The sequence below is a fragment of the Bufo bufo genome, chromosome 3 (genome assembly GCF_905171765.1).
Source record: "Bufo bufo chromosome 3, aBufBuf1.1, whole genome shotgun sequence".
NCBI lineage: Eukaryota > Metazoa > Chordata > Amphibia > Anura > Bufonidae > Bufo > Bufo bufo.
In genome coordinates, this window is record NC_053391.1 from 590,024,716 (window position 1) to 590,037,108 (window position 12,393).

The 12,393-nt window shown below is 43.2% G+C and overlaps 1 protein-coding gene across 1 annotated transcript in view; it reads left to right on the plus strand.

The window, feature by feature from the left end:
* Positions 1-12,393, plus strand: part of NCKAP1L (NCK associated protein 1 like) — a 341,608-nt gene that overhangs the window by 68,658 nt on the left and 260,557 nt on the right. The window contains exons 9-14 of the mRNA XM_040425859.1: positions 1,556-1,712; positions 2,303-2,359; positions 2,747-2,843; positions 2,934-3,043; positions 4,283-4,415; positions 4,668-4,749. Of these exons, the coding sequence (XP_040281793.1) occupies positions 1,556-1,712; positions 2,303-2,359; positions 2,747-2,843; positions 2,934-3,043; positions 4,283-4,415; positions 4,668-4,749 (636 nt within the window). The remainder of the gene's footprint in view (positions 1-1,555; positions 1,713-2,302; positions 2,360-2,746; positions 2,844-2,933; positions 3,044-4,282; positions 4,416-4,667; positions 4,750-12,393) is intronic.

Below are 12,393 nucleotides of genomic sequence, written 5' to 3' on the forward strand. Positions count from 1 at the left end.
TGCTGCTGCCACCTCCATACTGTCACCTTGCTACTCTGTGGTCTCCTGATGCTGCTGCCACCTCCACATTATGTCAACTTTCCACTCTGTGGTCTCCCGATGCTGCTGCCACCTCCACACTATGTCACCTTGCCACTCTGTGGTCTCCTCATGCTGCTGCTACCTCAACACTATGTCACCTGATGCTGCTTCTGCTACCTCCACACTCATTGAGCTATCCTGTGGCCTCCTCCTGATGCTGCTGCCACCTCCACACTCTGTCACTGTGTTACTCTGTGGTCTCCTCATGCTGCTGCTGCCACCTCCACACTTTCATTGTCACACCCTGTGGCCTTCTCCTGATGCTGATGCTGCCTCGACACTCTGTCATTGGGCCACTCTGTGGTCTCCTTATGCTGCTTCCACCACACCACTATGTCGTAGGGCCACTCTGTGGACTACTCATGCTGTTCCCACCCTCCCCACTTTATGACTGGGCTACTATTTTGCCTTTCAGCCTGGCTGACATCATCATTTATTTCACCCTTTCACCCTTCTTCTGATCTGTCAGAAGGAAGGAAAAATTAGATGCACAATGGATCCTGTCTACGTATCAGCTGTAAGGCCTGCATGACATGGTCCCTATTTTACATCAGAATTGGCTTATGATTTGGTAGCCAAAAGCAGGAGTGTTTAGAAAACACAGAAGACATGCAAATATTCCATTTACGTGTCATCTCTTTTTTTGATCCACTCCTGTTTTTTGTGGCATTAGCAATACTGATGGATTACTGACCAAATGCTGACCGAGTGAAGGCGGATGCTCCTCAGACAGGATCAGTTTTTTGGGGGTTATTATTTGGATGGATCAGAGGAAGGGCAAAATAATCAGTGACGTCAACACAAACTTACTGCTGACACCCTCTCCACTCTGTCGGGGGGGGGGGGGGGGGGGGGGGCCTACTTGTATAAGCGCCTAATAGAACAGGTTCTGTAGACATCTATGTGGAATCAGCTGCTGACGGTGTAAAAGGAGTGCGCTTCTTCTTGGCGCTAACATTGACCTGTAAGGCTGTGTTCCCCATTGAGTTATTTGGTCAGTTTTGGCCCCGTAACTGCCCAAATAAGTGAAGTGCGCAGTGATTCTAAGAGCTACCCCTGTCATCTGCATGTCATACTGACTCACAGTATTGTTTCACTACCACAGCAGACTCCCTATGCGTGTTACTGCAAGGCACAGTGTTCACCGCTATAAAGGCTCTCTGCAGCCAGGAAATAGCTGTTTTTTAACACGATTCATCACATATAAATTGGATCGAACCGTTTTTTTTTTTCGAAAAAGTCTGCAATTCAGCCGAATCAAATTTTTAAGAAGTTCGCTCATCTCTAGTAAAGGGGTATTACGTATAACAGACAGATACCATCTCATCTCTTTTTTTTTAGCCACTCCTAGTTTTGGCATCAAACACTGTATCAGGAAGGCTGAATGTCGAAACCCAACTTTAATGTTTTTTTAAATCATGTAAAGCTGCAACCACTTGGCCTTATAGTAATGTTTGAATATCTCTATTTCTAGTTGGATTTCTGCTGTCACACAGTGCACTGAATTCACACCAGGCAAGCTTAGAGCTTTGGAAATTGGCACTTCAGGGTTCCCACTGTATCACACTGATCCGTGATGACATTCTGCTAATACACCGCGTTGCTGAGGATTTATTTGGGAGCATAAAAGGGTATGTTACGTATAAATGGTTCTATAACATAAGCTTACATTAAAAAACACACTTGAAAAGTCCTATAGATGTTTATAATGTTTATAATTCTAAATAACCATATAGATAACGATTCATTTCCCATGTAAGTTTATAAATGTATTTCTGTACATTTTTCATGTGGACTTTTTTCTGGGTACTGTTATAAATAATAAACTTGGAACAACTCCTTCCAATATTAAATTATTTACTATTGATGCATTGTGTCTTGTGACTGCCCTGTTGTCGTTGACACTGTACTTGTGTGCACTTGCCTGCTCACTTTATTTCATTTTACCTTACCTTCAGCATGTCTCATGTTATCTCATAGCTACATTTGTAAATTTCAACCAGGGTAGTGGAGTCAAATGGAATAAGTTTCACCTTCTTATTCTCACCTGACTGTTCCTTTAATTACAGGGCTTGTTTTAGAATGTACAAATACTGATATAGCACAGCACTTCTTTGCAATGTGTTGATCTTGAGAACCATAATAGAAGATTTAAACAATTTGTAATATATCCAATGTATTTTGCACAATTAACAATCCTGTTGTCATCTCTTCTGATTAGGTATAGCAAACGAGTAGCGGATGTGAAGGAATGCAAAGAACATTTCATGACACACAGGTCAGTCCTCCTAGCACAATATTGTGAGGTACTTTTTAAAAGGGATTTCTGGGAGCTGGAGGTGATTTTTTTTTTAAACCTGTGTAATGTAGACATATTTGATAACATGACCCTTTGACAAACATTGCTGACTATGGAAAAAAAATCAAACAACAATACAATGTATGTAAAAGTTACTCTCCAGCTGAATACTGAAACCTCAGCTTTGGTTGGGGATATGACATAATTGCACAAAATTTGGATAAGTGTATAAAAGAAGGTGCTGCACTGTCTTCCCTATGTAAATAGCCCTTACTATAATCTGCAAAAGATAATAAGATATTACTGTAGACATTCTTTGCAAAAGCATGGTTTATGTAATGAGTAACGACTAACTTATCTCCAAAGTGGCCAATTTCACCGTGCAAGACGTATGTTCCTTAGAATTGCTGTGAAGGAACTGGAGACTATTTTAGCTGAGGAACCAGGCCTCTTGGGTCCCAAGGTAATGATTCTAGAATAGTACTTCAGAAATTCACATTATAATACATATTATGTATAACTTCTAATAATACTAAGTTATTATTTTTTTCAGGCTCTGTTTGCATTTATGGCTTTATCCTTTTGTCGTGATGAAATTAACTGGCTGGTACGCCATGCTGAGAATGTCACCAAAACCAAGACCCCAGAAGACTACATAGATGTGTAAAATAACCTCAAACCTATCTTTTCATGCCATGTATCAGACATTTCAGAAATTACTGTAAACTTTGCTGGGCTCACCAGTTGCTAAATGTTTTAGAAAGCTGGTTTATTTGGGCCTACTCTCATTTTGGATCTTGTGTGCACAGTCATGATGGTACTTCAGTAGAAGTTAAAACTATTTTTATCTATTTCTGTGCAGATAAAAAGAGATGGTGAGAACACTGTTAAATGGTTCTATAGGGCATACATTTTAACAGCCTATCTTTAGGACTAAATAATACTTGGTGGTATTACTGTAGTTTGCTTCTGCAGGTTCTGTTCAAGGAACTCCCCAAGGAAAGAGGGTTCCTGAGCAATTGTTTAGTTTACTATGTCCTAAAACCAGTGATAAAGGAAGAGCCTTAAAGAGGTATTCTGGTTGCTAGAAGTTATCCCCTTTCCACAAGATAGGGGATAACTATTAGATTGCTGGGGGTCTTACTACTGGGACCCTCACTGATCATGAGAACCAGGGCCCCATACTCCCTGCAGCCCCCCTGAAATGAACGGCGCAGCCGATTGGGCATGTGTGCGCCCCCTCCATTCATTTCTATGGCAACTCTTGGGATAGACAAGCGCTGTACTTGGCTATTTCCAGAACTCCCATAGAAATGAATGGAGCAGCCAAGCGTTTGTGCGAGTGGCCACTCTGTTCATTTCACGGAGGCTGAAGGGGATATACCCCATTATCGTGATTGGTGGAACCCCCACCGATCTAATAGTTATCCCCTATCATGTGGATATCCCCTATCATATGGACTTCTAACAACCGGAATACCCCTTTAAGGAGGGTTTACTCTGCAATTTTGTGAAATCTGATAAATGTTACTATATAAATTTGGATACAAAGTCTACACACTCATTGATATTCCCACCATATATGAAAACTGGAGGCCAAGCTTGTGAAAATGATATGCCACCAAGTAAATACCTTCATATTAATCATGTTGATTGAAACTTTGCTGTTTTTTGTATCATTTTAAGTTCATCATACCTTATACTTAAAAGATTTGGCTGACAATGCCTTCCATGTATGGAAGCTTTAACCTGACGCTCAGTTGTTATGAATGTTAATATGAACGTTAGAGATATTGACTACTTTCAGGATCATTAATGGATAAGGATTTCAATGTGCTTCAATGCAGTATATCTGAAAGCTTAGCAACTTTGATTTAAACTTTTTTTTCCATGTTTTTATAGACATATAGCTCAGTTGATGTTTGTGATTGAAGAGCTCCGGGTACTGCTGAGGAAGAATCTGCCTATCATTCAGCGTTATCATCTACAGTACCTGGCGAAATTTGATGCTTTGGTCCTCAGTGACATTATACAGGTAAGTAACATAGTGTATATTCATTTATACAGCCTTGCTTAAATTGTACTATTCTTCCTACGCCCTACATTACAATGTATCATAGGCCATCTAAGCATTGACAAATGAAACTACTAAATTAGCAACATTTATATTTGTCTGATAGACCTATAAAAATATAGTACTTTTTTATTTATTTTTTGGTCACAATCACTTTCGGTCTGCCTATTTCACGATTCATGATTTTGAATATTCTCTTAATGTTACTTCTAGAATCTGACAGTTTGCCCAGAAGAAGAATCTGTGATCATGTCATCATTTGTAAACACATTGTCTTCTCTGAAGTTAAAGCAAGGTAACACACTTAGGGGAAATTTATTATGAGGAGAATCTTTAAAGTCAGTTCCGTGGGCATCTGCATTGCCGTAATTTGCACCAAATGTATCAAATGTCACACAATGTTTGATAAATTAGCATCTTCTGTTACTCCACTTCCTATGCCACATTTTTAGACATTTCAAAAAGACTTGTTTGATAAATCTGATTTTTACTGTATTAGCTTGACAGGCTAAACACACACATTTTACCACCCACTTTTCAGAACTGGGGTAAATGATGCAAAATGTTCCAAAATTGTTGTGCCAAAAAAATCCCAAAAATAAAAAAGCCCTATTTTGCAACTTTTTGAAGCCAGAATTATAGAGTGCAGGACTTGATAAATCTCCACCTTATTCTATAAATGTGCCAACAATTTGATTCATGGTTTATTTTAGTTTTTGTCAGGTAATGAAGAAGAAACAGGTATTCTCATAGGGACCAGTGATACACCATAGGTGAGAGAAGCAGTCTTGCAGAAGTTGAAAACAAACATGGTATACTTCAGTGGAACAGAGGGGATCCACAGGAAAATTTAATATTAACATAGTTGCTTGGGCTGGAATAAAACATTCTCACCAACTATTCCCATTGGTTGTAGTTGAGGAGGTGAATTTACCACTCTCTGCTTACCCAACTTATGCCCACTCACAGTTCTCAAAACAACTTCATGGGTTACATCCAGAGAAGTACACAGATCTCATAGGTACCCATAGAAAAACTAAGTATGGGCCCCCTGCACCTAGTTTCCCAGTGTACATTTATCACTCACTCCCAGAATAATGCAGAATATGCACAACACCCTAGATTTCTGCCCAATTTAAGTCTTTTAATCAAGTGGAAGAAATAGTCATTAAATTCAAATTGTAATAAAAAAAAGTTGTCTTTTGAAACCTTTTATGTTGGAAAAAGTGGAACAGGTGTTTTATTCTGAACACCACATTTCTCAATGTATTTACATAAAAAAAACTGGCATAAATACTTTGATAAATCTTCTGCCTCTCTTCTATTACAAAACTAGCTAGGGAGAGCTCAGTGCATAGAAATTAATACAGCTACCATGGAAGCTGTGATTATCTCTTTGCATTGAGTTTCCCCTAGTGATGCAGTGTTTTCATTTGAGGAAGAGAAAAGAACAAGTTCCATGCCGAACCCCCGCCCGGGCCCTGCCTCTATTGTAGGTACTCCACCGATTACATCCTTAGAATATAGTAAAGAATGGAAGTAGGGCACTCTCTATAAGTTATAGAGAGTGCCCCACTTCCATTCTTTACTATATTTATTTCTATCATACTGGGTGTTGTCTGTTAGTGGGAGCACCTCTCTTGGATCTCCACCGCATTCTAGTGCGACATTACTTTTTATTCTCATCCTTAGAATATACTCACAGGCCCAGATTCAGGTAGATTTGCCCATTACTTACACCTGAGCCGCTCAGCTGAATTTCTCTGCGCTGGAGCAATTTTGCCAAATTGCCACCTGATTCAGGAATCGTTTGTTCATTTAATTTGCTCCTGTTTAAGGCAAAGCTGAGGGCGCAAGGCCGTGCAAGTCAAAGTGGGTGTGCCCCTATGTAAATGAGGAATTTTCGGCTCAGCAGAGGTTTGCTAGCATAATTTCAGGGCAAATCCTGCTCAGCTGCTTGCACTGAGCAAATAAATAGGAGCAGACTTGCGCTGGTTCTTTGCTGAATTTCATCCTGCTTTTTCCTACCCCCCCTGAGCAAGGAAATTCAGCCCTTTTGCAAGACATGGCACCTCCCAAAGGGACCAAAATATTTTATATTACTGTATAAAGAATTTAAATTATAAAAGAACAGAAATAAACATACATAGCCTTTATTTTATTGGTGCAGCTGTTTTAGTGTAGTACTTGAATGAGATAAGTAAATTCTAGAAACATCTGAAAATGTCATTTTTCATTTGAAGAGCACAAGGAACACCTGTTTTTGTGTTTTATTCTCATAGGATAAAAAGGTATAAGAACAAACTGCCATCTAGAATAACTATTTAGATGTTCTTTAGATGTATTTCAAATCTGCTTGTTCAGATCGTCTGTCTAGGTGCTGCTGAAGTTGCGTGCTCCTTCAGATGACATTTGGCCATCTTTTGCTAACTTGCCCCTGCTTTTAACAGGAGCAAGTTTGCCCAGGGAAAAAAAAGCTTGCACGCTTCCAGCGCAAGATGCGCATCACACGCGCATGTTTCTGAATCATCGGCAGTACCTAATTTGCATATTCGCTGAGGGAATTCCATGAAGGCGCAACTTACACCCCGCGCAAAATTGCACGCAAATTGCGCAGGAACAGCTAGGCTGCGTGCGCGGGAAAATGGCCGCATTTCAGGCTTAACTGGTTTACAGAATCAGCCGCAAATTTGCATAGGAGCAAATCAGTACTTGCGCGGCGCAAATCACACTTGTTCCCGCGCAAGTGCTTCTTGAATCTGGGCCACAATGTTTAATCTAAAATGAACTAAGGATAAGAGTTTTCTGCAGTGGATTTGGTACAAATGCAGATGATTCTCTATAGATTTACTGTAATAATAAGAGACATTTCAACAAAAGGCCAAGTTGCAATTTTTGAAACCTTCCTATATATTTATTTAACTATTTTCTGTCCGGTCATGAAAAACGGGAAAAAATGGATCAGGCACTGAAAACAATGTAAGTCAATGGTGACTGAACAGTTTTGTTAGGGGCCTAAAATACTGAATCCATCACCTATTTCAATGTCTCAGACTTTCAATGTATTTAGTGATGGATCCGTTTTTTCCCCGTTTTGATTTCACACAACCGCATCCTAATGGAACGTATGCATCCTGATGTTTAAAATCAAAACGGATCTGTTTAATACCGATATTGTATTATGTGTGAAAGTCGTCTGAGACGTCAGAGCAGCACCCTGATGGAGGAGAGAGTCTACAGATGCAGTGAATCTGAAATCTGTAGAGGAAAAACTGTTGACAAGTTTTAATAGAAACCAGTTGAAAGTTGATTTCAGCCTAAAATAAGTAGAATGCAATAATAATAAAAATGCCACCAAAGGTGTCCATAGCTTTTATCCATCATCAGATGGCCTAAAATGCACACAACAAAGGACTTGGATATTTATATGGCAAAATGTTGGATTAGATATAAGCATTCCTAATTTAACATTGATTAGTTACTTACATGCAGAAAAGTATCCTATAGTTGTAGTCCAAGCCTTGAAAAAAAGTTTGCATTAGGCCTCATGCACACGACCGTTTTTTTTTTGCGGTCCGCAAAAACGGGGTCCGTAGGTCCGTGATCCGTGTCTGTTTTTTCTTCTGTGGCTCTTCCTTGATTTTTGGAGGATCTACGGACATGAAGGAAAAATTCGTTTTGGTGTCCGCCTGGCCATGCGGAGCCAAACGGATCCGTCCTGATTTACAATGCAAGTCAATGGGGACGGATCCTTTGACGTTGACACAATATGGTGCAATATGGTGCATTGCTTATAGCACAGACCTGTCACTTACCAGTAGGAGGAGCGCCCGGCCGGTCACAGACATCGCAGGTAAGTATAATGCTTCTAAAAATTGCTAAGTAACCATGGCATCCAGGACTGCAGTAGCGTCCTGGTTGCCATGGTTACTGATCGGAGCCCCAGCGATTAAACTGGGACTCCGATCGGAACTCTCCGCTGCCACCAATGATAGGGGGGGGGGATTTTAATTAGGAGGGGGAGGGAGGGGGGGGCCGCACTGGCCACCAATGAATGTACAGTAATACAGGGGAGGGAGGGGGGGCCGCACTGGCCACCAATGAATGTAATACAGGGGAGGGAGGGAGGGGGGGCCCACTGGCCACCAATGAATGTACAGTAATACAGGGGAGGGAGGGGGGGCCCACTGGCCACCAATGAATGTACAGTAATACAGGGGAGGGAGGGGGGGCCCACTGGCCACCAATGAATGTGCAGTATTACAGGGGAGGGAGGGGGGGCCCACTGGCCACCAATGAATGTACAGTAATACAGGGGAGGGAGGGGGGGCCGCACTGGCCACCAATGAATGTACAGTAATACAGGGGAGGGAGGGGAGGCCCACTGGCCACCAATGAATTTAAAACTGGGGAGGGAGGGGGGTTACCTGAGGGGTTAATTGTGCGGATCACAGCCCCCTGTAAGAGATCGGGTGCTGCCAGGCAGCAGGGGGCAGTCATGTACACAGTTCGTAGTATATTCTAACTTGAAGCGTCCCCATCGTTATGGGAACGCCTCTGTGTTAAAATGTACTGTCGGATCTGAGTTTTCACGAAGTGAAAACTCAGCTCTGAAAAATCTTTTATGCAGATGGATCTGCCACGGATCACAATGGTCGTGTGCATGAGGCCTTAGGCCTCATGCACACGACCGTATTTTTTTGCGGTCCGCAAAAACGGGTTCCGTTTTTCCGTGATCCGTGACCGTTTTTTCGTCCGTGGGTCTTCCTTGATTTTTGGAGGATCCACGGACATGAAAAAAAAGTCGTTTTGGTGTCCGCCTGGCCGTGCGGAGCCAAACGGATCCGTCCTGAATTACAATGCAAGTCAATGGGGACGGATTCGTTTGACGTTGACACAATATGGTGCAATTTCAAACGGATCCGTCCCCCATTGACTTTCAATGTAAAGTCAGGAGTTAATATACCATCGGATCGGAGTTTTCTCCAATCCGATGGTATATTTTAACTTGAAGCGTCCCCATCACCATGGGAACGCCTCTATGTTAGAATATACTGTCGGATTTGAGTTACATCGTGAAACTCAAATCCGACAGTATATTCTAACACAGAGGCATTCCCATGGTGATGGGGACGCTTCAGGTTAGAATATACTAAAAGAACTGTGTACATGACTGCCCCCTGCTGCCTGGCAGGTGCTGCCAGGCAGCAGGGGGCAGCCCCCCCCCCTGTAGTTAACACATTGGTGGCCAGTGTGGCCGGCCCCCCCCTCCCTCCCCTGTAGTTAACTCATTGGTGGCCAGTGGCCCCCCCCTCCCCTGTAGTTAACTCATTGGTGGCCAGTGGCCAGACCTGTCACTTACCAGTAGGAGGAGCTCCCGGCCGGACCTGTCACTTACCAGATGCAGAGATCGCAGCTCGCAGGTAAGTATAATGGTTCTACAAATTGCTAAGTAACCATGGCAACCGGGACTGCAGTAGCGTCCTGGTTGCCATGGTTACTGATCGGAGCCCCAGCGATTAAACAGGGACTCCGATCGGTACACTCCGCTGCCACCAATGATAGGGGGAGATTTAAATTAGGAGGGGGAGGGAGGGGAGAAGGCCCACTGGCCACCAACGAGTTAACTACAGGGGAGGGAGGGGGGGGCCCACTGGCCACCAACGAGTTAACTACAGGGGAGGGAGGGGGGCCCACTGGCCACCAACGAGTTAACTACAGGGGAGGGAGGGGGGCCGGCCGCACTGGCCACCAATGAGTTAACTACAGGGGAGGGGGGGGGGGGCGGCCGCACTGGCCACCAATGAGTTAACTACAGGGGAGGGGGGGGGGGCGGCCACACTGGCCACCAATGTGTTAACTACAGGGGGGGCTGCCCCCTGCTGCCTGGCAGCACCTTCCAGGCAGCAGGGGGCAGTCATGTACACAGTTCTGTTAGTATATTCTAACCTGAAGCGTCCCCATCACCATGGGAACGCCTCTGTGTTAGAATATACTGTCGGTTCTGAGTTTTCACGAAGTGAAAACTTAGCTATGAAAAAGCTTTTATGCAGACAGATCTTCGGATCCGTCTGTATAAAAACTAACCTACGGCCACGGATCACGGACACGGATGCCAATCTTGTGTGCATCCGTGTTCTTTCACGGACCCATTGACTTGAATGGGTCCGTGAACCGTTGGCCATGAATAAAATAGGACAGGTCATATTTTTTTCACGGCCAGGAAACATGGATCACGGATGCGGCTGCAAAACGGTGCATTTTCCGATTTTTCCACGGACCCATTGAAAGTCAATGGGTCCGCGAAAAAAAACGGAAAACGGCACAACGGCCACGGGTGCACACAACGGTCGTGTGCATGAGGCCTTACTCTGAGGTCCAATCATCTTGGGATATTGCAAGCCAAGAGCCAAGTTAAGGAAGTATCTGTATATATACTGTTATTTTAGACATTGTTACTGTTATTTTAGACATATTTGCCTGTATTACTATATCGAACCATCTAGAAAAACACAACACAGAAAAATTATTTTCCCTTCATCTCTTCCTTTCCTCAGTCCTCTTTTATATGTTATCACAGTTAAAACTGAGAAATATATAAAGAAACTTTTTCTCTGTGTCCCAGGAAGTCATCCATGTCACCAGTCCTCCTTCTCCTTACTGTCCTGTGATAATCTGTAAGAGAAGTGACTGGAGCAGGAGCCTCCCTACTGTGACCTGTCTCCCATAGCAAAAAATCATCATTACACCCTCATCCTTGGCTAAGACTGGCATTGTCAGTTATTCTGCAGCCAAAGATAGAGCAGATCAGCAGGTTGAGCAGGAATTAACACCTGTGTTCTCTGCAGGATTTCTATATGAGCACTTGTGTCAGGATCCTGTAGAAATTGCTGCAGACTGACAAACAGTGACGACAACTCTATTTCTTGTTTACGTTTAGCATTCATTTCTAGATTTTGAGACCCTGATTATCCCAGAATCTTTAAAATCTAGGGATGAACGAATTTACTGAAATTTATTTTGGTTCCAAATCGGCCATCAGTCTGAATGAAAAGTGCCCCAATTGCCCTGGAAAGTCATGTGTGACACTCTGGGGTTTTCTAGGAACTTCAACATGGAGAGAGAAAAGGCAATAGCTTTTTACAAAAGCCATTGAAAAATATCCCAGTTTTGGGAGCAGTTTCAGATTTTTTTTTATGTGCAGGGTACATTCCCAGCAGCAGCAGTACAGTATGGAACATACACAGGGCATGAGATGTGCAGCGGTAGTAGTAGCGGCAACAACAGCACAGCATAGAACATGATAAACAAGGAAGGAGATGTGTGGATGTGTAGGTGTAGTAGTAGTGGCAACAGCTGTCCTGCATTAAACATGATGGACAGGAAGACGGCAGCAATAGCATCATTGGGCTGGTGATAAATAGCTAGTCCCCATTCTCAGCAGTGGCAGAACTATTCATTGGCATCAGCTGGAGGTGTGTGAAAATCCCCATGGATCCATGCCTTATTCTAGAAAATAGGTGAACTGAACAGAGTCTACTACAATATACTGTAGGTAACTGTGACACAATGTTACGTTAGTGTCACGGCTGTATGTGAGCAACAAGGGCATACACAGTAAAAAGAGCTACTGACCGGACCCAAACTAGGGAAGATAAAGGGTGACCCCTGTCAGACCCTCAAAGCTCTCCCTATGCTGCTAAAGCACATGCCCGGATCCAAATGGTGGAACGAGGCATGCCCGCGTAACTAAGACTGATGACCACTGTAACCCCTACAATAGTGGAAGGGGCACGGCCACCGGTGCCCTGCTCAGTATATGGAGGGAACCGTGGTGGCCTCAGATCCAGTCAGAAAATAAACAGATACACTACAATGTCTGCACACTTAGCTGAAGGAGCTGCAGCAGCAGAGAAGACGGATCCAAAGACAGCTGGCA